The sequence below is a fragment of the Rutidosis leptorrhynchoides genome, chromosome 1 (genome assembly GCF_046630445.1).
Source record: "Rutidosis leptorrhynchoides isolate AG116_Rl617_1_P2 chromosome 1, CSIRO_AGI_Rlap_v1, whole genome shotgun sequence".
Taxonomy (NCBI): domain Eukaryota; kingdom Viridiplantae; phylum Streptophyta; class Magnoliopsida; order Asterales; family Asteraceae; genus Rutidosis; species Rutidosis leptorrhynchoides.
The window spans coordinates 199,800,783-199,824,894 of record NC_092333.1 but is presented as its reverse complement, the minus strand read 5'-3'; the positions used below and the strand labels follow the sequence as shown (position 1 = coordinate 199,824,894).

The 24,112-nt window shown below is 33.0% G+C and overlaps 3 protein-coding genes across 15 annotated transcripts; all 3 read right to left on the bottom strand.

The window, feature by feature from the left end:
• Window positions 1-3,467: 3,467 nt before the first annotated feature.
• Window positions 3,468-8,802, bottom strand: LOC139867845 (zinc finger BED domain-containing protein RICESLEEPER 1-like). 13 transcript variants are annotated; one of them, XR_011765936.1, is made up of 6 exons: window positions 8,678-8,802; window positions 7,257-8,025; window positions 6,404-6,874; window positions 5,338-6,284; window positions 3,785-3,837; window positions 3,468-3,704 (listed from the first exon to the last, which is right to left on the bottom strand). XR_011765936.1 is itself a non-coding variant. In XM_071856218.1 (5 exons), exons 2-5 carry the CDS (start codon window positions 7,292-7,294, stop codon window positions 5,879-5,881), a joined length of 555 nt encoding a protein of 184 aa, XP_071712319.1. In that variant the 5' UTR covers window positions 7,295-8,025; window positions 8,678-8,802; the 3' UTR covers window positions 4,068-5,878. The 13 variants fall into 13 exon arrangements, 3 of the variants coding, with proteins under 3 accessions (XP_071712319.1, XP_071712324.1, XP_071712329.1); XR_011765935.1 differs by having other exon boundaries at window positions 3,468-3,837; XR_011765939.1 differs by lacking the exons at window positions 3,468-3,704; window positions 3,785-3,837 and adding an exon at window positions 7,129-7,177 and having other exon boundaries at window positions 4,068-6,284.
• A 563-nt stretch (window positions 8,803-9,365) lies between these two features.
• LOC139893644 (uncharacterized) lies at window positions 9,366-9,911 on the bottom strand. Its single transcript, XM_071876823.1, has one exon. The coding sequence runs from the start codon at window positions 9,909-9,911 to the stop codon at window positions 9,366-9,368; it is 546 nt and encodes a 181-aa protein (XP_071732924.1).
• Window positions 9,912-9,923: 12 nt separating this feature from the next.
• Window positions 9,924-10,529, bottom strand: LOC139893636 (uncharacterized). Its single transcript, XM_071876815.1, has one exon. It carries the CDS (start codon window positions 10,527-10,529, stop codon window positions 9,924-9,926), a length of 606 nt encoding a protein of 201 aa, XP_071732916.1.
• Between the last annotated feature and the right edge of the window lie 13,583 nt (window positions 10,530-24,112).

Here is a 24,112-nt window from a genome sequence, read left to right as displayed (position 1 = left end):
CTAAAATCTCCAATACGCAAGCTAGCACAAACAATAGCATATAACACGAACAATATAATATGCTACGCTACATCACACCAAAATAGTGATGTTCACAACATCCATTAGTATCCAAGATTTCAAGGCTAGCCCTACGAATGGTATCGTCAACATCGAACTTAAATCCCATCCGTCCCGATTAATGTGGTATCGTCAACATCGAACTTAAAACCCACGTATGAGGTATCGTCAACATCGAACTTAAAACCCTCATCGAATGAATTAATGTGGTATCGTCAACATCGAACTTAAAACCCACATATGAGGTATCGTCAACATCGAACTTTAAGCCCTCATCGAATGTCACTACAATAGTGGTATGGCTTCGTCAACATCGAACTTTAAATCCATACATGAGGTATCGTCAACATCGAACTTTAAGCCCTCATCAACACAACAAAATAGTCTAGGGTATGGTATCGTCAACATCGAACTTTAACCCATACCCCACAAGTAAATAAATCATATACATACATATATAATTATTCCACTCACCTCGAGATGCATGCACAAGTCATGTATGTAAAGTCGCCACCAAACGCAATCGAGCAAGCTTTTACCTATAATATACATATAGGTATTCACACAATCAACACACATTCCCTTCAAGAGAATTTGACGCAAACGCCCTTAACCAAGGGTTTATACCTACCTCCACAATCCGCCCATTTAGACACCTAAGTGCAAAATACCCTTTTTATACATCTAACGACACCCGAAGGTCCAAAAATAACGAGACTAGTTCTCGCGTTCCCAAAATACCCAAATACATTAACTTTAGCCATTAAACGCATACTATCTCGTATGTTACCCAAAAACCCGTTTCATGGTTGACCAAGTTTGACTTTATGGTTAAAATACCAATTTTAACCCGAAATCATTTCTCACGTTTACTTTCATTCAAAAATGCCATTTAACACTTAACAAAAGCGTTTAACATCCATTTAATCCAATTTAGTGTCATTACCAAATTCGACCCAACCAAAGTCGACCCATTTTGACATAAGTCTCAAAAACGCCCAAAATCACTAACGACTAGTGATTATATTACCAAAACACCAAATAACACCTAAAACAAGTACTTACATACTTAATTTACCAAAACTTGACTCAAAACTCATTTTGACACATAAACCCTAATTTTGACCCATTTCAAAATTAGTCAACTCAAATACACCCAAAAGGGTTCCAACGCTTCCAAAATCACTAAACTAAGTGATTACACCCAAAACCAAAGCCTAATCATGGCCAAAACGTCAATTAACCCTAAACCCGCCATGTATCAAAAATAACTAGTTTCCATAAACCCACTTCATCATCTAAATGGATTTTACAACTAAAAAGCTAAAAACCCTAACTTGAATATCAAATCATAAAGATGAATTTCGGAGTTAGAACTTACCATCACTATCACAACGTAGCCGTGAACGAGGAGAACAACTTTAACTCTTGAGACCAGACCCGAATCACTCTTCTTCATCCCCGATTCGAGATTTCTCTCTCTAAACCCTTTACTCTCTCTCTAGGGTTTGGGGTGTGAGTGGGAGGGAAGAAATGAGAAGGAAATGAGGTTTAGATAAGATTGGGATCAGTTTTATGGCCAAAGACCCGTCCATATGTGAAATACCAACTTTGCCCCTCATTTAACTCATTAAAAGGCTGAAAAGTACCAGATCGTGCCTATTGTCGCGCCGTGGCCCAAAGGGTGATTTTAGATCACTTTTTTTTAGCTTTCTGACCCTCAAAATAGGCATTTGTCGCGCCGTGGCCATTCTGGTCGCGCCGTGACAATTGCTTGTTTCATCCGAACTTCAGTAAACTTGTTTTGGCCATAACTTTTTGACCGTAACTTCGTTTTCGATGAATCAAATATCGTTGGAAAAGTAATAAGATTTCCTTTCTAATGGTAAGGTTTTGAAATATCAACTCAAACTTTATTTGGGGTCGAAAAGGTACGTACACATCTTGTAACTCAAACAACGTCCAGTTTTCTTCGACATTCGAACAAGAAACATGTACACGCTTGGTACACTTCATGCACTCATCGTACAATCATCTTTATACTATTATACAACCAAGTATGAACATTCTAAAGTTCATCACGTACCTTGGACATGTTATGATGAAAAACGAGATGTTACATGATGTAATGATATGCTTTAAGGGGGTGTTTGGGTTAGCGTTTTGAAAATTGATTATGCGCTTTAAATAATCATAATCAGATAATTAGTTGTATCAAAACGTGGTTTTGATAAATGGTGTTTGAATTTGATTATGATGTTTGATATCGCAATAATCATTATCTATTTTTTTAAGTGTTTGGCAAAACCTGATTATTTGATAAGTTAATATGTAAAATTACTAAAAGGGACATTCTTTTAAAATAATTAAATATATAATTATAAGATGTATGTATTTTAATTTTATAAATTTTAACAAAATCTTATCAAATACAGAGTATATAATATATAGTAGTATGTAGTACATGTATCAAATACAGAGAGTAGATAATATTATTATTTGTATTTATAACTTTGGTTAGTTTATACTCCACAAAGTAATATGGAATTACTATGAATTACGGGGTATAGTATAAGGGTGATGATACGTACAAAACCAATTTTTACAAATACACAACCAAACATGCTTTACAGTGTTGTACTGTACAACAATGTAAAACATATTTGGTTGTGTATGTGTAAAAATTGGTTGTGTACATATCACTACCCATAGTATAATAGAAAGAGATGAAATAAAGTTATCGGAGTACACCAATCAATGCAACAAAAAAGTACAGTTGTTGCAAGAGAAAGTTGATAAGAATATGGCTATTATTTTTTTAGGTATATAATAAAGTAGGGGTTTTAAGGTTTATTTATATGGGTATAATGGTAAAAGCACTTGTGAGAAGCATTTCTTGAAAAGGGCGTTTTTCCAGCAGTAAGTCCTAACCTACTTCTTGCTTTTTGCGTTTTGAAGCCCCAAAAAAGTAAATAATCAAATTTTTAAATTAATTTGCCAAACACTAAATATTGATTAATTGTGATTTTGTAGAACTGTAAACGAGCCGAGCCGAGCCCGAGCTTAATAGTGTTCGAGCTCGGCTCGTCCAATTTGCATAAAGCTCGAGCTCGAGCTCGGCTCGAATCAAGCCTTAATTTTTAAGCTCGAGCTCGGCTCGTGATACATGTTAAAAGCTCGAGCTCGGCTCGTGATCGGCTTGTTTTCTCTAAGAAACTTAAAACAAGTTTTGGCTCGAATAAAGCTCGGCTTGTTAATAAAAACTTGAGCTCGTTAATTGAATCTTTTCAAAAAAAAAAAAAAAAAAAAACTAGTGATAAGTCTAACTTCATTCAGTTATATTAAATCTAAAACATCCATGTCTTACAACTTTAGCATCACAAAACATATATACAATTATACAAACCAAAAAATTCTACCATGATAAATCTAGAACCATTTCCAAAAAATGAAGTGCAAGCAGCTACATTAAACATACATATAACTACATAAGCCATAAAAATTCAACCATTCAAAGTCTAGAACAACCACTTCAAAAGAAGATCAAAAACTTGTGGTTTATCTTCCAACCTTCCAAATTCAGTGAAATGACATCAAGTCATATACTTGTGGATTACAAGTTAATTTTAATTAATCAAGGTAACCTGCATTATACACAACAAAGTAACATCAGAAAATATTCATCTTAATTGATGTTATTGTTATAATCATATAGAAAATACACCTTCAATTCGACTTTTTAACATCGGGCAATGTAATCTCTATCGGTAATTCCTCCTACAAAGTTCAAGATCAGTAACTCATAACAATTATGTACATGTTCAAAATGAAAAATAAAAAATTACATATCATAAGTATACATTTTAAGATAAAAAAAAGAAAAAATTACGCCGTTGTTACCTGTGGTTTGTTCATATTTTCATCACAACACATAAACTTTATTTTTTGCGTAGTTGGTACCTAGATTTGTTGTAACTTGCGTAGATGGTACCCAAGACTAACTGCCGTTAAGTTTTAACAGGTAACCCCTCACATGTGCCACGCATGTGAGGGTATATTCGTCTGTTTCATTATTTTAACCCATACTCCCCGATTCATATAATTCTGATTTTGATGCCAGCAAAATCTCATGAAGATTAGATCTTCAACAGAGCGATTAAAAGAAGGATTTTAAAGTGTCCCAACTCCAAATTGAACCGCAATTAAATCGCTTGTTACGAACATGTGTAAATGATTGAAGAGAGAAACGGTAAGTTAATTTAGAAACAACAATTAAACTGCTTGTTACGAACATATACTTGAAGAGAGAAACAACAATTAAACAGCTTGTTACGAACATGTGTAAATGATTTTAAATTGCTCCAACCACAAATTGATTTATTGTCTTTTAAAAATCGATATTTGTTACTACTAACTTTAGATTTAGACCTTGTTGTATTCGAAAATTGTGGTTTTACAACCGACTTGGATCGACTACTAGCTGTAGAATTCACAATCCTAGGTCGTGTTTTATTATCTCCATACAAAGCATTAGACAAAAGACTGATATCATTATATAATTCTTCTTTTCCAGAACCCTCATCACTTGTTCTTTTCACAACAATCCTTGACATCCTGTTCACAACCTAAACTAACTTGGCATATACAGAGATTCCAATTTAATTAGCATTAAATTTATTTAATTGATAAATGAGACACGATTAAAATTCAAACATTAAGATAACTCAATTCAAATATAGTTTATTTTTTATACAGATGTATAAAGTTTATATAGGAAAATATGTGAAATTCAAATTTAATATGAACTATTAAGATTAATACACTTGCCTCAGATAAATCCGTAAAGAAGAGCCCTAATTTAAATCCATAGAGATTGATGTTTGCGTGAGTAGTTTAAAAAAAAAAGAAAAACCTCCGATCACTTCGATCTTTGCATATGTTTGTTTAAACAATCATCCTACTATAGCTTCAATGAATATTTGGGTGTTTTTGTTTGTTTGAATAACTATAACTATCCTCCTGTCTCTTCTCTATCTGTACAACGATATGCATATCTTATATGCTCAAAATTTTGAAAGGGACGAATTTGCCCTCACATGTGTGGCACATGTGAGGGTTTAAACATTATTAATTCACGGCAGTTAGTCTTGGGTACCAACTACGCAAGTTACAAAAAACTGAGGTACCAACTACGCAAAAAATAAAGTTTAGGTGTTGTGATGAAAATATGAACAAACCACAGGTACCAACGGCGTAATTTTTTCATAAAAAAAGTACCTTAACTTTCTTCTTCAATCCAAAAGTTTGTCTAATCCAATCCCCTGCACAAATCAGCATTTCTACCGTGTCCGGTGCTAACGAAGATCGGAATGGTTCAATGACTCTGCCCCCAGCACTAAATGCTCAGATGCATCTGTAGATATTGGAATAGCAAGTACATCGCTGGCCATTTTCGATAAAACCGGAAATTTCAGCTTATGAATGTTCCACCACTCTAATACGTTGAATGATTCCATTCCTCCTTGAGTTATATATAAGCCTTCATCATAGTACATTTTCAGCTCAGACACTTGTGGCTTTTGCAAATCCACTTCTTTGATATATTTCTCATACTCCTCTCATCCCGATCCATTTGTTGTGTCTTCACTAAACCTATTGCTTCCTTTAGTACATTTGATTCCATTTGTAGCAGCTTCCTTAATCAATGCATCATGTGTCTCCAAATTTTCTTTATACATATCCTCGAGTGCATCTTCCACTTCTTTTATGTTCTTGACAGCTTGATCCGGTGCATATAATTTGTGATAGGACATTCCAATCAACCATTTTTTAACCTTGGATCGAGAACAGAAGTTATAGCCATAAGCAAATGGCACTCCCCCCAATACTTGTCAAACTTTACCTTCATAACTTTCACCATATCACGAACAAATTGATCTTCAGAATTAGTTCCATTATCTAACACTTGTTTGACTTTATAAACCTCAATAAGGTATAAATTGGCAGTAGGATAATAACTTCCTGAAATAACATTCGTACACATCTACGAATAACAAACATAGGAAAAATCAGTGATAAAATATGATTTAGCATAAGGGAAATATTAGTGATAAAAAAATAAAATGAAAACCTTGAAAACTTTCAGAATTTCACACACACTAGTCACATTATCCCAATCTTCTTCGCTCGGCAAATGTTGAAATTTAGGTTCATAATCTGCATAGCTAATATAACACCCAAAAGTTAATATAGATAAAAGATTGTACAATAAAAAACTTAATATGCTAATATATATATATATATATATATATATATATATATATATATATATATATATATACACCTTGGGAATACATCTTTGAACTTAAGAGCAAGAGACAACATATCATAAGTGGAGTTCCACCTTGTTGCAACATCAAGCAATAACTTTCTATCGCGTACTTTTAGTTGATGTGCAACATTTGAAAATGTTTGTCATCTTGCCTCGGAGTAATTAATATATTTCACGGCTTCACGAACTTCTTCAATAACATGATCAATCTTTGAAAGTCCATCTTTAACACAAAGATTCAAGATATGTGCACAACATCTAACATGAACTAGCTTACCTTTGCAAGGAAGCTTTCTTAACAAGGTGAAATTTCTTTTAAGTGTCTCAACAACTCTATCATTGTATGATGCATTGTCCACAGAGATAGAGAAGATCTTATCCTCAATTCCCCAATCCTTCAAACAATTATATATGCCATCTGCTATATCAAGACCGGTACGAGGAGGAGGAACGTGGACAAAATTTAGCACGCGTTTATGTAATCTGTGAAGTAAAATATATAACATCATATTAAAATATAATGAACAATAGTCAAAGTTGTTGACAGTATGTTTATAAGGTATAATTATAATTATGATATATATTAACAATATCAAACAGTACGTTGATGAGATAAATATTTAGATACATATTATCAATTAAGAATATACATTACATGGATAAAAAAAACTATATCTTTCTGATATAAACTTAGTCAAATGTGCCACATGGATATATCACAAACAGTAGGTGGTTACCTAGGGTCAACATAAGCATTGAGTTAAGGTTCACTGATATTTGCCATCCCTATAGTAAGCACATGCGCATATATATTCAATCAATACATAATATAAATAATGTTATCTAAACAAAAAATTAATCAAACCTCCATTTATAATCGATAAAGTGCCCCGTGATGACCATGTACTCTATGTTTTGATGAGATGACCTCCAACAATCGGTTGTCAAACTAATTGTTGAGGTGGTATTTGTAAGGGCCTTTAATTTTTTTTTCTCATGCTCATAAACTTGATACAATCTGTTTTAGTTGTTACCCTGCTTACTTTCTCAAACAAAGGATTAGTCGTATTCATCATCCAAACAAATAGATCATCCTCCACAACGTTAAAAGGTTGCTCAGTACCCATTATCCAGGCTGCGATTGCTTCCCTCATCTTGTTAGCATCATACTTTGTATTTGGTGAAATTAACGAAGGAGGCTTTTCAAATCCCATATCCGCCTCAGGTTGAAAATTCAACATTTGTTGAGTTCTTTGGTATTGTTTGCGTTGCGAACAAGTAACTAAGTGCCGCTGATATGTTGTTGTAGTGCCACTTTTTGACAACGCCAATTTTTTTTTACAGTGAATGCACTCGACTTTTTGTATGCCATTTTTCAAAGTTACAACAACAAATTCCTCCCACACACTCGAGGTCCTTCGACGCTTAGGCTTCAACTCCACTTCATCTTCTTCATCATGAATTTGTTCGCCACTATTTAAGTTATTTGGTTCATTATCAGTCGGAAGATCCTCACTGACATCAATGTGTACATACTCGTGTGCACTCCTTGATGAAGAAGCTTGCATCGGACTAATCGGGTTCATTTCACTTGTGCCTTCCATATACTTAATTCTGAACTTTTAATGATTTACCTAGTCAAACAAGATGAATCAAAAAATAAATTAGTGTATTACTAGTTTAACACTCTTATAGACACTTACATATATCTTTTTCAAACATCACTTACTTGTACAGTGACATTCACAATGGATTCACAAAATTTATAGTTTAACTTGTTACTCCTAAATTATTTTAAGAACAGTCAGTGATCATATTTTCACTTGTGGCTTCCATACTATTATTTCATTATTTTATAATATAATCATTAACAAATTTTATAGTTTAACTTGTTACTCCCAAATTATTTTAAGAACAGTCAAGTGTTCATATTTTCACTTGTGGCTTCCATACTATTATTTCATTATTTTATAATTCAATCATTCACAAAATTTATGGTTTAACCTCTTACTCCCAATTTATTCTAAGAACAATCAGTGTTCATATTTTCACTTGTGGCTTCCATACTTACAACTTTAAATAAATATGAAGCAACAATAATACAACTTCCATACATCTATTACGGAGCAACAAGCCAACAATAAATCTATTACTTACAGCTTCCATACATACATTAATACATCTATTACGGAGCACCAATAATTTATGAAATGAATACATAAACAAATTTTAAACTATAAATAAATATGAAGTATATGTATGAAGATGAAGTTGATAGATACTTACAGCTTTATGATCAATGAATCGATGATGTTATTTCGTGTTTGAAGTTCATAATTTTGGAACTGAGAAAGACGGGTGTGAATGAAGAAAGAGAAAAGGAGAACTATGATCTATGAGGAGGAAGAGAGATTATGAACAAATTGTAAATAAAATTGAGAATGTGAAAGTTAAAAGTCAAGTACTCAAGTTGGACTTTGGAAGTTGGAACAAATTATTACTCTGCAGGTGTAGGGGTGTGAGGCTCAATGTAAATTTAGAAAGGTGAAAAGAGATTTTGGTAAGGTGAAAAGAAATATAAGAGGACAAGGTGTCCGTGTCGATTTTTTAGTGTCGATTTTAGTGTTCATTTTTGATACTGAAATTGACTTACAGTGTGTAAGGTGGAGGTGTCCACAGTATCGATTTCAGTGTCGATTTCAGTGTCCATTTTTTATTTTTTATTTTTTTAAATTGAATTTTAAATATTGTATTTAACTAATTTAATATAAAAACAAAATAATTGATTAAAATTCATAAAATAAAATATTACATTAATTAAAATTCATAACATAAACCATTACATTTATTAAAATTCATAAAATAAACTAATACGTAATAAAATTCATAGGTCGTCACGAAGATCCCACAAATGTTCAACCAAATCATATCGTATGCCTTCATGCACTTCTCTATCACGTAACTCCCTCGTTCTTCATGCTCGAGCGTCGCACCTATCGATCCACGTACGTTGTTTATGTTGGACGGGCTCAACTACCCAATCATTCTCAGCAAGGTTGTATCCATTGTCTTTGATAATGATGTTGTGTATCACGATGCAGGTGTACATTAGTTGTCTCATTATATTCACCTCGTAAGCTCGTGCGGGTTGCTGAAGAATATGCCAACGGCCTTGTAGGATCCCAAACGTTCTTTCAACATCTTTGCGAGCACTCGCTTGTTTCTTTGTAAAGTAAGTACGTTTTTCATCAACGGCACTTGAAAATCCCTTAACAAATGCCGCCCAAGTTGGGTAAATACCGTCAGCTAAATAATACCCCCTGCTATAATGAACCCCGTTAATTTGATAAGGAATGTCAGGCATTTCCTCATTAAGCATTGAGTTGAACAAATCACTAGTGTTTACCACATTAATATCGTTGTTTGAACCCGCTACACCAAAATACGCATGCCAAATCCAATTATCATACGAGGCGACCGCTTCAAACATAATAGTTGGGTGACTGTGATCACCTCGCATATACTGTCCTCTTCACGCAACTGGACATTTTGCCCATGCCCAGTGCATACAATCTATACTACCCAACATGCCCGGAAAACCATGAATCCTTTCATGACCTTCATACAAACGATGAATGTCATGCAAAGTAGGCTCTCTTAGGTACACGTTAGCATACAAATCAATGATACACCTACAAAAGTTGTGTAGAGATTCCCGAGCAACTCGTTCGGACATTTGAAGATACTCATCCAACGCATCCGGTGTATAACCGTATGCTAGCTGACGTAGCGCGGCTGTCATCTTCAAATGTGGGCTAATACTCCACTTACCACGTGAATCTTGTCTTCGATGAAACCATCTAAAATAATACGGTAATGGATTTTCTGAGTAGCTTAGAATATCATTCATAATCCTAAGAAAAACACGTCGCCGCATTCGAAATCTTCGTTTGAAATTATCAGCCGAATATTTGCAACCCTCATTAAAATAATCGTCCATCAAACGATCATGTGCTTCATAATGATTTCGACGTATATAACGACGTGAATTAACTTCTTCTTCACCGGATAAATTTTCAATTACGTTTATTGTGTACTTCGTGAACGTGTCGCCGGAAGAACTCGAAGAAGACGACATATTTTAGAAAAAAGATAAAAAAAATTGATGAATAAAGATATAAAATATGGTGAAAGGTGAATAATGAGTGTGTGTGTGTGTGTGTGTTAAAATGTTAAAATGTAGTGTTATTTATAGTGTAAAAAGGAAAAAGAAAAAAAAAAAACCAAAACTAGCCGTTAAACGGCTAGTTTTTTTCAAAATTCAAACAATTGATCCGTTGGAACTCAGCGTCGGATTGTGGAGGTTGGAAATCGACGGCGGGATCGACGTCGTGCCGGTGTCGACCGACCGTCGATCCCGGCGTCGATTTTGGGTTGACGGTCGATTTCAGAGTGGACACCGAGTGCTCTAAGGTAGTACTAGTACTGGTTGCTATTATTTTTCATTTAATAAATAACTAGTTGCGGAGCCCTGGCTTCGCGTCGGGGCTCCGTTTTGAATGCGAGTTTAAAAAAAAGTCCTGATCTATTTTGTCAAAAAGAATTTTTTTCGACATCTAACATTGAAGGGTTGTTCCTTTTGTGAAAGTTGCTTCTTTTAGCGTTCGTTTTTTTTTTAAGTTAGTTGATCTATTTTGTAAAAAAGAATGTTTTTCGACATCTTTTGGTAGCATTGAAGGGTTGTTCCTTTTATGAAAGTTGCCTCCTTTATCGTTGAAGAAAAAAAGGGGAAAAAAAGGTTAGTTGATTTTTTTGGTAAAAAAGAATTTTTTTCGACATCTTTTGGTAATATTGAATGGTTGGTTCTTTTATGAGAGTTGCTTCTTTTATCGCTGGAGACCAAAAAAAAAGTGAAATGACGAAAATATCCCTGATTACTTTTGATGAATAGTTGTAACAACCCAACCCGTAATACAAACGATCACGCGGAAATATCAATTAATTTTTTTTTTGCTGGAACAGCATATGGCGCAGCGCGCCAAACTGGTCTGTCCAAAAAGTCATGAAATGCGAAAATGTTTGACCACTTCCCGACGTGTTTAGACAAAACGCTTTTTACAACCTATTCATATATGAAAAACTAACACGTTCCATTCATAAAATAAGTTTTACGAGGCCAGGCCCACATCGTTCGTTTTAACTTTCATACGAAAATACAAGTTTTCAATCACATGATTTGTAATACAAAATAAAGACCGAGCATTGCGATTGGGGATACGCTACCCAATCCTAATTAATCCAAAAGCAAGCCTTCTAAAGCTACTACGCGAGCCACTAGTTCCCACGCTTACCCGAGCCACCGCATCCAAGCAAATCTATAAAAATGTAAACAACGAGAGGGTAAGCTAACGCTTAGTGAGTGAGAATATACTACATACATATATATGCATAAAATGGACGCGCCACACAAATAATCAAAATACCGCATACCGGAGCATTCAAGCATAAAGGTAAGCTAAGCTAAGCATACCGTATAATCACTAAGCAACAAGCTAAAGATATCCACAAAATATAAGTTCACCAACGATGATGTGAACAACGCCAAATAAGCTACACCCGGAGGGTTAGCTACATCACAACAATACGTCAATATATATAAATATACAACAATATATAAACGCCCAAGGTTAACCAATCGTAAAAAGGAATGGTACTCGAATTTCCCATCGGTGTTCATAATAACCGTTAGTGTACAACACATATATCACTAACCATTGGACAACACATATCCGTTTATAAAATTGTTAGTGTACAACACATATAACACTAAATTGGACAACACATATCCATTCATAAATCATTAGTGTACAACACATATAACACTGATTTGGACAACATATATCCATTCATAAAACCGTTAGTGTACAACGCATATATCACTAACTTGGACAACACATATCCATACAATAAACCGTTAGCATACAACACATATATCGCTAACTCGGACCACATACATCCGTTCATAAAGGCCGTTAGTGTACAACGACATATATCACTAACTTGGACAACACATATTCGTTCCTACAAATAAATACATTATATACATACATGTATACTTATTCCACTCACAACCACGTGTGATAACGTACACCCAAAGTGTGTACTTCGCCAAAGGTGGTCAACCAAAACGCACAACCGTGCCAATTGGACCCATACACAAGTCCATCAAATCCACCTATATGTGAAGTGAGCTCTATAGCCGAGAATCACTTCACCCGATCCGCACTCATCCTACACATACATATGCACATAGGATATTAACACTCACCTTGAAGTCTTGATGAATGCTTCCAAGTAATCCGCGACTCGTCAATGGAAAGTACCTATTCCATTATCACGAAACAAGCAACACAATTAGGGTTGACTTACAACCCAACCCAATTCGACACTTAGTGCCATTTTGACCCAAATGCACTTCCAAGCACAAACCGTGCCCAAACTAACCAATAATCACTAACACAAGTGAGAATGGTCCTTATATGCCAATTAAACCCAATCATAGGTGTTAAACACCTATATTGCCCATAATGACACTTAAACCCTAATTTGATCCAAAGGAGTCAACATCGCGCTGTTAGCGAGTTTTGACACCAAAACATATTTAACACGGTTTTATACTTCAACTTAATACATTTTAAGTTTATAAACCTCATTAAATCGACAATTGGGTCATAATCATCACCAAACCCTAGTTTTGACTCTAGTCAAAATTAGTCAACCCAAATTCACCTAAAGTGGTTCCAACACTTCCATAATCACTAAACCTAGTGATTAAACTCAAGATTAAAGCCTAATCAAGGCCAAATCGTCAACCAACCCAAAACCCGCCAAGTGACAAGAATAACTAGTCACCATAAACCCATTTCATCATCTAAGAGGGTTTCACAACAAATCAAACTCAAACCCTAACTTGAATATCAAATCTAACAAATGTAATTCGGAGTTTGAACTTACCAATACCACCAAAATGATGCCGTTGACGAGTAGAACAACTTTAAAACCCGAGCTTTGGTGAGAATCCAACTCCTTCTTCTCCAATTCAAGCTCTCTCACTCTAGAACCCTTCCTCTCTCTCTAGATATGGATGAGAGTGTTTGTGTGGGTGAGAAATGAGCTCAAATGGAGTTCTAGATCAGTTTTGGTGACCCTAAACCGACCCTAAATGAAAAGACCAAAGTACCCCTCATTTAAACCTTTTAAAAAGGCTGGAAATTGCATCAGAGGGGATCGGCGAGCCGCGCCAAAATGTGGAGCGCCGCTCCAACCTACAGGTCAGTGTTCAGAAACTTGTTTTGGCCATAACTTTTTGACCGTAGCTCCGTTTTTGATGAATCAAATATCGTTGGAAACGTAATAAGATTTACTTTCTAATGGTAAGGCTTTGAAACATCAACACAAACTTTATTTAGGGTTGAAAAGATACGTACACACCTTGTCACTTCAGACAACGTCCAGTTTCCTTCGGCGTTCGAGCAAGCAACACGTACACTTCATACCCGCATCGTACACCATAAATACATTATGTACAATAAATTTTTGGGTCTTACAACTCTCCCCCACTTAAACTCGATCACGTCCTCGTGATCTTCTCCACTTAACCAATCCGGAACTACTCAACGGCCCTCAATCCTAAGTTCCAATCCGACTTTCTTAGGCAATCCTTCCCAATGAATTGCCTTTAACAACTAAATCGTCACCCACGATTTAACAAAATCACCATACGATCACTAAAAAACCTGTTCTTTTCCCCATATCGGGAGAAACTCAACCAATCTCGTACCGAGATATCAATTCCTTAGCGTACCTTTACCAAGGACAACGCTAAAAGCGACCAAGTCTCAACCTAAAGTCAACAATCTGAACGTTGAAGATCGAACCACATGAATCCTTACAGATTACACTTACCACTAAACATCTTTGTAGTGCGCAATACAACCAATACGCCACTATCCTAACATCATAAGCAACGGCTAAAACCAAAAGCGCCCAAAATGACTATGGCAACGCTAAACCTAAGGTGTACAAAATCGACTATTGTCACACCCGTAACAACATGTGAGCGAAACACGGCTATCGCCTCACTAATCCCACGACATGGTCCTCACGACCCCACCATCGGCGTATAAAACCACCGTTAGTTCACACAACGTGGTCCTTACGACCCCGCCATTGGCGTATAAAACAACCAATAGACCACACATCCAACAACATGAAGGCTGGCAGAAAAACGTGATACCACTTGTAACTGTGACAACCCGGAAATTTCCAATCAAATTTAAACTTTATCTTTATATTATTTCGACACGATAAGCAAAGTTTGTTAAGTTAAATCTCAAGAATTTTAAATTGTGTTCATACATTCATTATAACCTCGACCAAATTCAGACGATTCACGAACCGTTATATATAAATAAATATGTATATATATGTATATATATATATATATTATAACTTGAGAATATTAATAAAGTATTAAACGTATAATACTTTACATGATCGTATTTGTTTCAATATGTTTATCGATGGAATTAGAAGATAATATCAAATTTTTGATTTATCAGATACATTATGATATGATTACGGGTCTATGTTATGAGGTCCACTGTGATTTAAGAAATCTATTCTTTTTGACAACATTCGGAAAATGGTAAAGTGATTTATAAGTAAGAACGTGAAGTGTAAATAACTTAGATGTTGGATATCGACAAGTTAAGTAACTCGACTTTTTTCATTAAGATGATTTCATACGTTTATTTAACCTTTGAACTTTATCTCATGCTTCACCAACAAACTGTAATTTAAAAACTTGAAACCTATTATGAATATATATGATTCTACTTTTTTAAAACATTTTATGATATAACGATGTCCATTATTTTAACCTTTAAACAAAATGATTCTTAAAAATATATTTAGTTTTGGAAAACAAAATCATTATATTTATTTGATTTAGTTTCAAACGTACAAAAACGTTTTCAGTTTAAAAAGAACTTTATTATTAAAACGTATATAACTTTTATAAATATCTAGAACCACTTTTGACAACTCATTACTTAACCATTATGATAAAGATAACGATATTTATATTTTATTTTATTAAATATATATAATGATTTAAATTAATATTATATATATTTATACGCTTATTATACGTACATAGTTTTATACTTTTACTATACTTAAACTTTACCTTTACTTTATTTTTACTTTACTTTAACTTTAATAATTCACTTTAATAATTCATACTTTAATAATTCACTTTAATAATTCATATTTAATAATTCACTTTAATAATTCATATTTTAATAATTCACTTTAATAATTCATACTTTAATAATTCACTTTAATAATTCATACTTTAATAATTCACTTTAATAATTCAAAAATCTATTATAAATAGAATTCAATAGGTTTTATTATTTCATAGAAAATTGAAAATATTTTTCTCTAAACTCTCTCAATCGATTTACATATATATATTTACTCCGTATTATTTCAAGATATTATTAGTATACATAAAATATTACGTCAGAGTGCTGTCCGAGTGATTTCGAAATTGTTTTTCGAGTGGGATTGGATTAAGGAAATTATGGGTTATAGCTATGGAGGTGATTGGTATGGTTCATGGGTATGCTCGTGAGGTCAATATAGCGTTTATCATCTCCGTTGCGTCTACGTACCTTTCCTGCAATATTGAATCTCAATATTGATACGTGAGTACTCATAATTTAACTTTTACATACTAATAGTGTATCCCTGACTAGTGCTCGAGTATATAGGATTATGCATGTTTGTACTTTTGATATTGTCTTTAGTTAGGTTATGTTGAATCCTGAATTAGTTATATATGCGACTGAGATAAGGTATAAGATATGCATGTCATTGGAAAGCTAGCGAAAAATTAAGAACTTTTCATTTAGATATCGAATGATTTCGATGAACGGATTTGAAGTTATAGTCCATCGAATTTTTGTATTATTATTAAAAATGATTATTATTATCGTCGTTATTATCGTCGTTCTAGTTTTTTCTTATTATTATTATTATTATCTTTATTAATAAAAGGATTTATCATTAAAAATTATTTTTTTTTTATTATTACTATCGTTATTATCGTTAAAGTTATAATTAGTATTATTATTATTATTATCCAATTATTATTATTATTATTATTATTATTATTATTATTATTATTATTATTATTATTATTGGTATTATTATTATTATTATTATCATTATTAATATATATATCATTATTTAAAAATGGTTATTGTTATTGTTATTATTATTATTACTATATTATCATTAAGATAATTATTAGTATTATCGTTAATAATGTTATAGTAACTATCATTATTAATATTAGTGTAATTAAAACAAATATTTGTAACACCTAATTATTTTGATTACTATTATTATCATTATTACGAACACGAAATAAAAGACGATTAAAAGCTATTAAACGAAACGATTAGGAAATAATGGGTAAGAGTATCATGATGAAATTAAAATATTATAAGATATTGATTTAGATAAAATTATCGTTCTTATTATTTTTATCATTACTATTATTATTAAAATTATCGTTAGTATTAAAACTATCATTTTAACAAAAATTATCATTTTAATAGAAATGTCATTGTTACTATAAAATATCATTATTATTATTATTTTAAATAGAATTATTATTTTAAAGATAATATTAAAAATTATCGTAAATATTAAAGTTATCATAATTAGAATTATCGTTTTATCATAATGTCATCTTAGTAATTATAAATATTGATATTTTTATAATAATAATTATTATTACAAAATAATACAACTTTTACTTACTATCATTATAGATATTATTTTATCAAATAAATATTTGATACAAACATATTTTACTACGTGTAATAACTTACTTTAATAATACGTATCATATTATCTTTATAATATTAAATGAATCCTATAAATTTTATTACTTAATATATATAAAAGTATATTTTATTATATAAATATAATATAAAATTTTATTTATTAATAAATAAATTATATTATTTACTCTAATAAATCTTTTAAAAATATTTAAAAATATAAAACGACGATATTTAAACTATATATTAATCATGTATAAATTTTTGGAAATTATTTTGAGTCAAATTTACTTTTGTTGACTTTTGCATATTAGTCTCGAGCATTAGGATTGTGGTACACTATGACTTGACCTAATTTGTTAGACAAATATTGACCAACACATAAATATATATAATTAATTTAGGTTCGTGAATCCGAGGCCAACCTTGCACTTATTCAATGACGTTATATGTATTTTTACTACGAAATACAGTATGGTGAGTTTCATTAGCCTTTTTACCCTTTATATTTTTGGGCTGAGAATACATTCGCAATTTTTATAAATATTTTTCGAAATAGACACAAGTAATCGAAACTACATTATATGTTGAATTATCGAAATCGAATATGCCCCTTTTTATTAAGTCTGGTAATCTAAGAATTAGGGAACAGACACCCTAATTGACGCGAATCCTAAAGATAGATCTATTGGGCCTAACAAACCCCATCCAAAGTACCGGATGCTTTAGTACTTCGAAATTATATCATGACCGAAGGAGGATCCCGGAATGATAGGGGATATTCTTATATGTATCTAGTTAATGTCGCTTACCAGGTGTTCACCATATGAATGATTATTTTTTGTCTCTATGCATGGGACGTATATTTATGAGAACTGGAAATGAAATTCTTATGGTCTATTAAAATGATGGAAATAAATGATTATGATAAACTAATGAGCTCACCAACCTTTTGGTTGACACTTTAAAGCATGTTTATTCTCAGGTGTTAAAGAAATCTTCCGCTGTGCATTTGCTCATTTTAAAGATATTACTTGGAGTCTTTCATAGCATATTTCGAAGAACGTTGCATTCGAGTCATTGAGTTCATCAAAGATTATTATTAAATCAATTTATAGTTGGATAGTAGATATTATGAAATGGTATGCATGCCTGTCAATTTTTGATGTAAAGAAAGATTGTCTTTTAAAAACGAATGCAATGTTTGTAAAATATATCATATATAGGTCAAATACCTCGCAATGTAATCAACTATTGTGAATAGTTTATAATGTATATGAACGGGTCCTTTCAGTTGGTATCAGAGCGGTGGTCTTAGCGAACCAGGTCTGCATTAGTGTGTCTAACTGATAAGTCGTTAGGATGCATTAGTGAGTCTGGACTTCGACCGTGTCTGCATGTCAAAAGTTTTGCTTATCATTTCTAGTCGGAAATTATCTGCTTATCATCCATAGGAAATTACCTGCTTATCATTATTAGTCAAGACACGTCTTGCTACATTAATTGCATGAGTAGTGTATAGACAAACTTCATATCTTAGCGTATCTGCTAAATCATATCTTATCGTATCTGTTACTTTAAACTTTACCTGACATACCCCGCAAATTCCTCCGTAATCTATGAAATCTTTTGATCTCTATATATAGATATCCTATGTAAATCGAATACCACCCGATAGCCAAAAAATCATTTTTATATCGAAAATCCTTTATCCAATCGTACGAAATGGAATTTGTCATCAGTTCAAGTCATTCGGATTCCGTAATGGAATCTCACTCAAGCTCCGAAAGCAGTGTGACCGGAATGGATCAACCAATCAGTCATCACCTATTCTGGATGAATTGGAGATGGGTTCGTAGCCTCCTCAATCATTGGAAACAAGAAGAAGGCGATCCTTTCCATCCACCACATTGCCCTCTTGGCGAAGAACCTGAAGCACTTACCGGCGAACCTGTTCGAGACACCATTTTCTCTCTCATTTCTAGGGTATCTCGTCACGATTATATACTACATCAAATTCTAGATTTTATTTATCCGCTCGTTCCGACCGACAATCATCCTGGAATAATAGAAGAAGTCAACGAACTTTGCGCTCGGGTAGTGGCTTTGGAGAATATGGTGCAGAGATTACAAACACCAGCAGCAGCACCAGCAGTATAACCAGTACCACCATCATCAACGCCAACAGTACCATTACCACCTCCAACCACAAGCGCGTTGTAAACCTCAACTTCACAATCTGTCCCACGAGCATCAACGTCATATGCACCATAGATACCAAGGAGTACCAACAACAATAACTGACGAAGTATTAATTCATAACTTCATTGGAGAAACATTCCGCGGCGATTATATAATCTCTAAAGTCTTAGAGATTATCTAATCTAGCCCTAACCATAAATCAGTTAAGCGAACCAAAATGATAGAAAGAAGAGTAGAAACCCTGAAAAAAATGGTGTGTGACTAACAAGTTAAACTTGTTTTACCAACAGCATCAACAGTACCGTCAACGTCACCAGCATCGTCAGTACAGTCAACATCAGAATCAACAACACCTATAACATCACAAACTCCGTCAGTTCAAGAATCACTGTGGACATCATTACGAATCAATAACGTGTATATTGTATCAACAAGTTATGAAGAATTAACTCATTCCCTCTGAAGAAATTATATATATATATATATATATATATATATATATATATATATATATATATATATTTTGAAATAAAAAACAAATCTTTCCGTGCTAAGCTATTGTGTGTGAATCTTAACTACTCAGTTAATTCATATTACAAATATGCAATAATGTACGTCCCTCACCCGCGACTTAACCATCGCTAACTACAATCTCTGTCTCAATTCAACAAATTCCAATTCCTAATAAATCAAGTATATATTTGATTTTACACTTCATCATTGATGTAACCGAAACTTTTCAGATAACATCATTCGTACTTTGCGAAGTTCACAAGAATTTAACGAAAACTAACATCACTTCTCAACAAATAACGAAGTATTGATTCATAATTTCAATATTATTGAAGAAATACTTATGTAACCTCTAAACCTTCAAGGAATTATTCAATTCTAGTTCCAACCGTAAATCGAATGAGTTTAATTTAGTATTAACTCATTAAAATCTATGTTACATCTGAGGAGAATATATACATATATATTTTCATAAAGACTGTAATAAAATTCTTATGTACAAAATATTAATTGTGAAAATTTTTTAACGGGTAGGTAATACCCGAGAGATATATATAAATTCACAATTAATATGTTACATTCTTCGAATCAGATTAAGCAAATTATCAATTATACTTCCTACTTTCACAATAATATACATTCTTTCATAGAAATCAAAACAACCATACTCATTCAAACCCAATTACGTATTCTGATTTTAAAATCTCAGAATTCAATTCGAGATATAATCGGTACCATTACTTTTAGATTCCTACATCTTTCAAAGCTATACTTTGACTTCAAAAGTGTGTTAGAACATCAAATGCATACAAACGATTACAATCTATGTTCAAACCCTTCGAAAATCTCTGAAGACACTTCAAATAATGAGCAATCGAGATGATGATCCAACCACATATTACCCACAGTTATGTACTTAAAAAGCTCTCGAAACCAAAGTCATAATTCAACACATATCTGTGTCAGATCTTTTGGCATTTATTAGTAAAAATAACCTTGCAATTCCTTTGCAAAGTAGCAAATTATATCACAGCTCCAGCAAGACAACTTCGATTTTTTCATTCGGAGTAGCCTTATCATAATTTTGATATATGTGATTACCCTTTTGTTACCGGAGAACCTTTCATATTCCACCACATTAGCAATAAACTTACCAATAACTTCACTGATCTTGGGCATTCCGAAGAATCTTTATATTTATCGAAACCTCATCATTTACTCATCTGCCTCTTGTAACGAGAATTGTCATACGAATCATTGGAAGTTAGCAATCAGTATTTTGAAATCTCACAGCATGTTGACGCCAACAGTTATACATAACGTCTATTTCCAAGGCTTACATACTTCGAATGTGAAGTTTCTGAAAAACACTCTGAACCGCGAACTAGTTCTCGAAATGCTGATGAAGCAACAAAAACTGTAAACGACCTTAGCAGTAAAAAGTTTGATGATAAAGATTAGTGTATTAACAAAGCTCAGAAATAGAGAAGTTTTGGAACTGGAAAACAGATTGAGCAAAGTATGAAGGAGGCTGTGGACAAATCACAAAGACTGAACCTGCCTTCAAAGAATCCAAATGATTCAGTGTCTGCTGAAGTCATTAACGAATACCTTGCTCCTGACACTAAACCCTTACAGACAATATTCTTCATCATCCTCTGATATTAGAAATTCTAAGATATCATCGTATCTTTCATTATAAATATCCTCCATATTTCTGAAAATATTTCCATAACTATTCTTATCTGAAATCATTTATCTCTTTGCACTATCTGTATTACATCAAAAAGGAAACTGTTTAGTTCCTATACTCTGTAAACCTTTGAGTTTAAAATATGAATGTTTTTGAAGTAGTGTTGGAAACTGAAGCATGAGTTAGTATAATATAATGACACTTGATCAACGTGATTATATTACAGTAATTCATGCTGAGTTTCTAAATGGAACGTGATGATTCACAGATCATAACATCATCATGTGCCATGTTATACGACTCTTGTATTCTATTTAACCTCTAAAATATCAATAAAATATTTCTTGATGATTCGGCCTTTTCTAAGGTATTCTAGTAATTTGACAAGTCAAGATCGTGCCATCACAATTTCCTTCCTAGAACATTAACAATGTTCATTCCGAAAATCATATTTGTGAATTCTGGACCATTACAAGCGGTGCTTAATCGCAAGAAGAAGAAACGAAAGGACAAAACTCCGAAATAGAAATTGGGGTATAAATTGCAGCAAATAAAAGAGAGCATTAACTGTGGATGACAATGATTATAGAAGATAGAAACAGAGATTTTGAAATATAAGGGAAGATATAAAGCCCAACGACAAACCAAAAATTATAAACCATATATATCGATGCATATAGCAATATAAAGACGGGGAGAACTAGAAACACTATAAACACAAGAGTATAGTAGAAGTAAATAGATTCTTCCGGCGGTAGATGAAAAAGAAGAATGACCGATATGAAAGTTATAAGTATATCGAGAATCAGAACTGGATGGAGCATATTGATGAATACTTTAAAATATGAGTTGCGGGGGAAAGAATAGAAGGTGATGAAACATGACTAGGAACATAGAAATCAACAGATTTAACTCACACAATGACGGAATAAGTGAATCAAACCCTCTAGTGAATAGGTTAAGCTTTTTGTGATTAATTTAGTCATACCACAACTAAATCAAGTGTGATTAGATCAACACCTAAAGCTATTATTCACCACCTGGGTGATTTGGGTTGAGAGAGAATCGGAGGAGCTCACCAGATCTGAGTGTGTGTAACAAATGAGAGGCTTAACCAAAAAATGAAGAACATAAGACTTTATATACCCCTGCTGTTGACTCACCCGTACGATTCATCCATCACACATACGAGTTGGCTTCATCAGCCGTACGGGTGATCACTCACTCGTGTCTTCTCATTTAGATTGTAATTGTGACTTAGCTCAGCATCAACCGTGCGTATGAGCCTGTCAGCCGTACGAGTGAGGCTTCACTCGGACGTCTGACTAAGTCTAACATAGTCAAACATCCACATCTCGTTCCTGCAGTTGCTGTAACCACATACAAACACAAATAGGATAATAACGAACGATCATGGTGGCCTGTAAACTGTTGTACCTGCAATGGACGTGGGTAGATGTCTAGGGACTTGCATAAAATGCATCAACAGAAGGTGTGAGTTGTAAGAAAAGGAAGGAGGTGAATTTATAAGAAAATCTCTGACAGAACAATTAAAATGGACGATCGCATTTAAAGCGGATCCTAATTCCTTTTGTTACCGGAGAATCAAATCTTATTACAAAGATTTTCTTCAAATCCCTTAAAATCTGGAAATCAATCATATCTACGTCAAATGATAAGATGAATCTACACTTACTCATTTCACTCTTCTATGTTAGCTTCATTCGTACTCTTCATATAAATGGATTGTTTATCCAAATTATTCGCTGATGATAAAACTCTAATTTTCAGCCTGTATGCATCATGAAAACATACTTATTATCATTCACGACCTTTCCACTCAAATTTCGGGACGAAATTTCTTTAACGGGTAGGTACTGTGACAACCCGGAAATTTCCAATCAAATTTAAACTTTATCTTTATATTATTTCGACACGATAAGCAAAGTTTGTTAAGTTAAATCTCAAGAATTTTAAATTGTGTTCATATATTCATTATAACCTCGACCAAATTCAGACGATTCATGAACCGTTATATATAAATACATATGTATATATATGTATATATATATATTATAACTTGAGAATATTAATAAAGTATTAAACGTATAATACTTTACATGATCGTATTTATTTCAATATGTTTATCGATGGAATTAGAAGATAATATCAAATTGTTGATTTATCAGATACATTATGATATGATTACGGGTCTATGTTATGAGGTCCACTGTGATTTAAGAAATCTATTCTTTTTGACAACATTCGGAAAATGGTAAAGTGATTTATAAGTAAGAACGTGAAGTGTAAATAACTTAGAAGTTGGATATCGCCAAGTTAAGTAAGTCGACTTTTTTCATTAAGATGATTTCATACATTTATTTAACCTTTGAA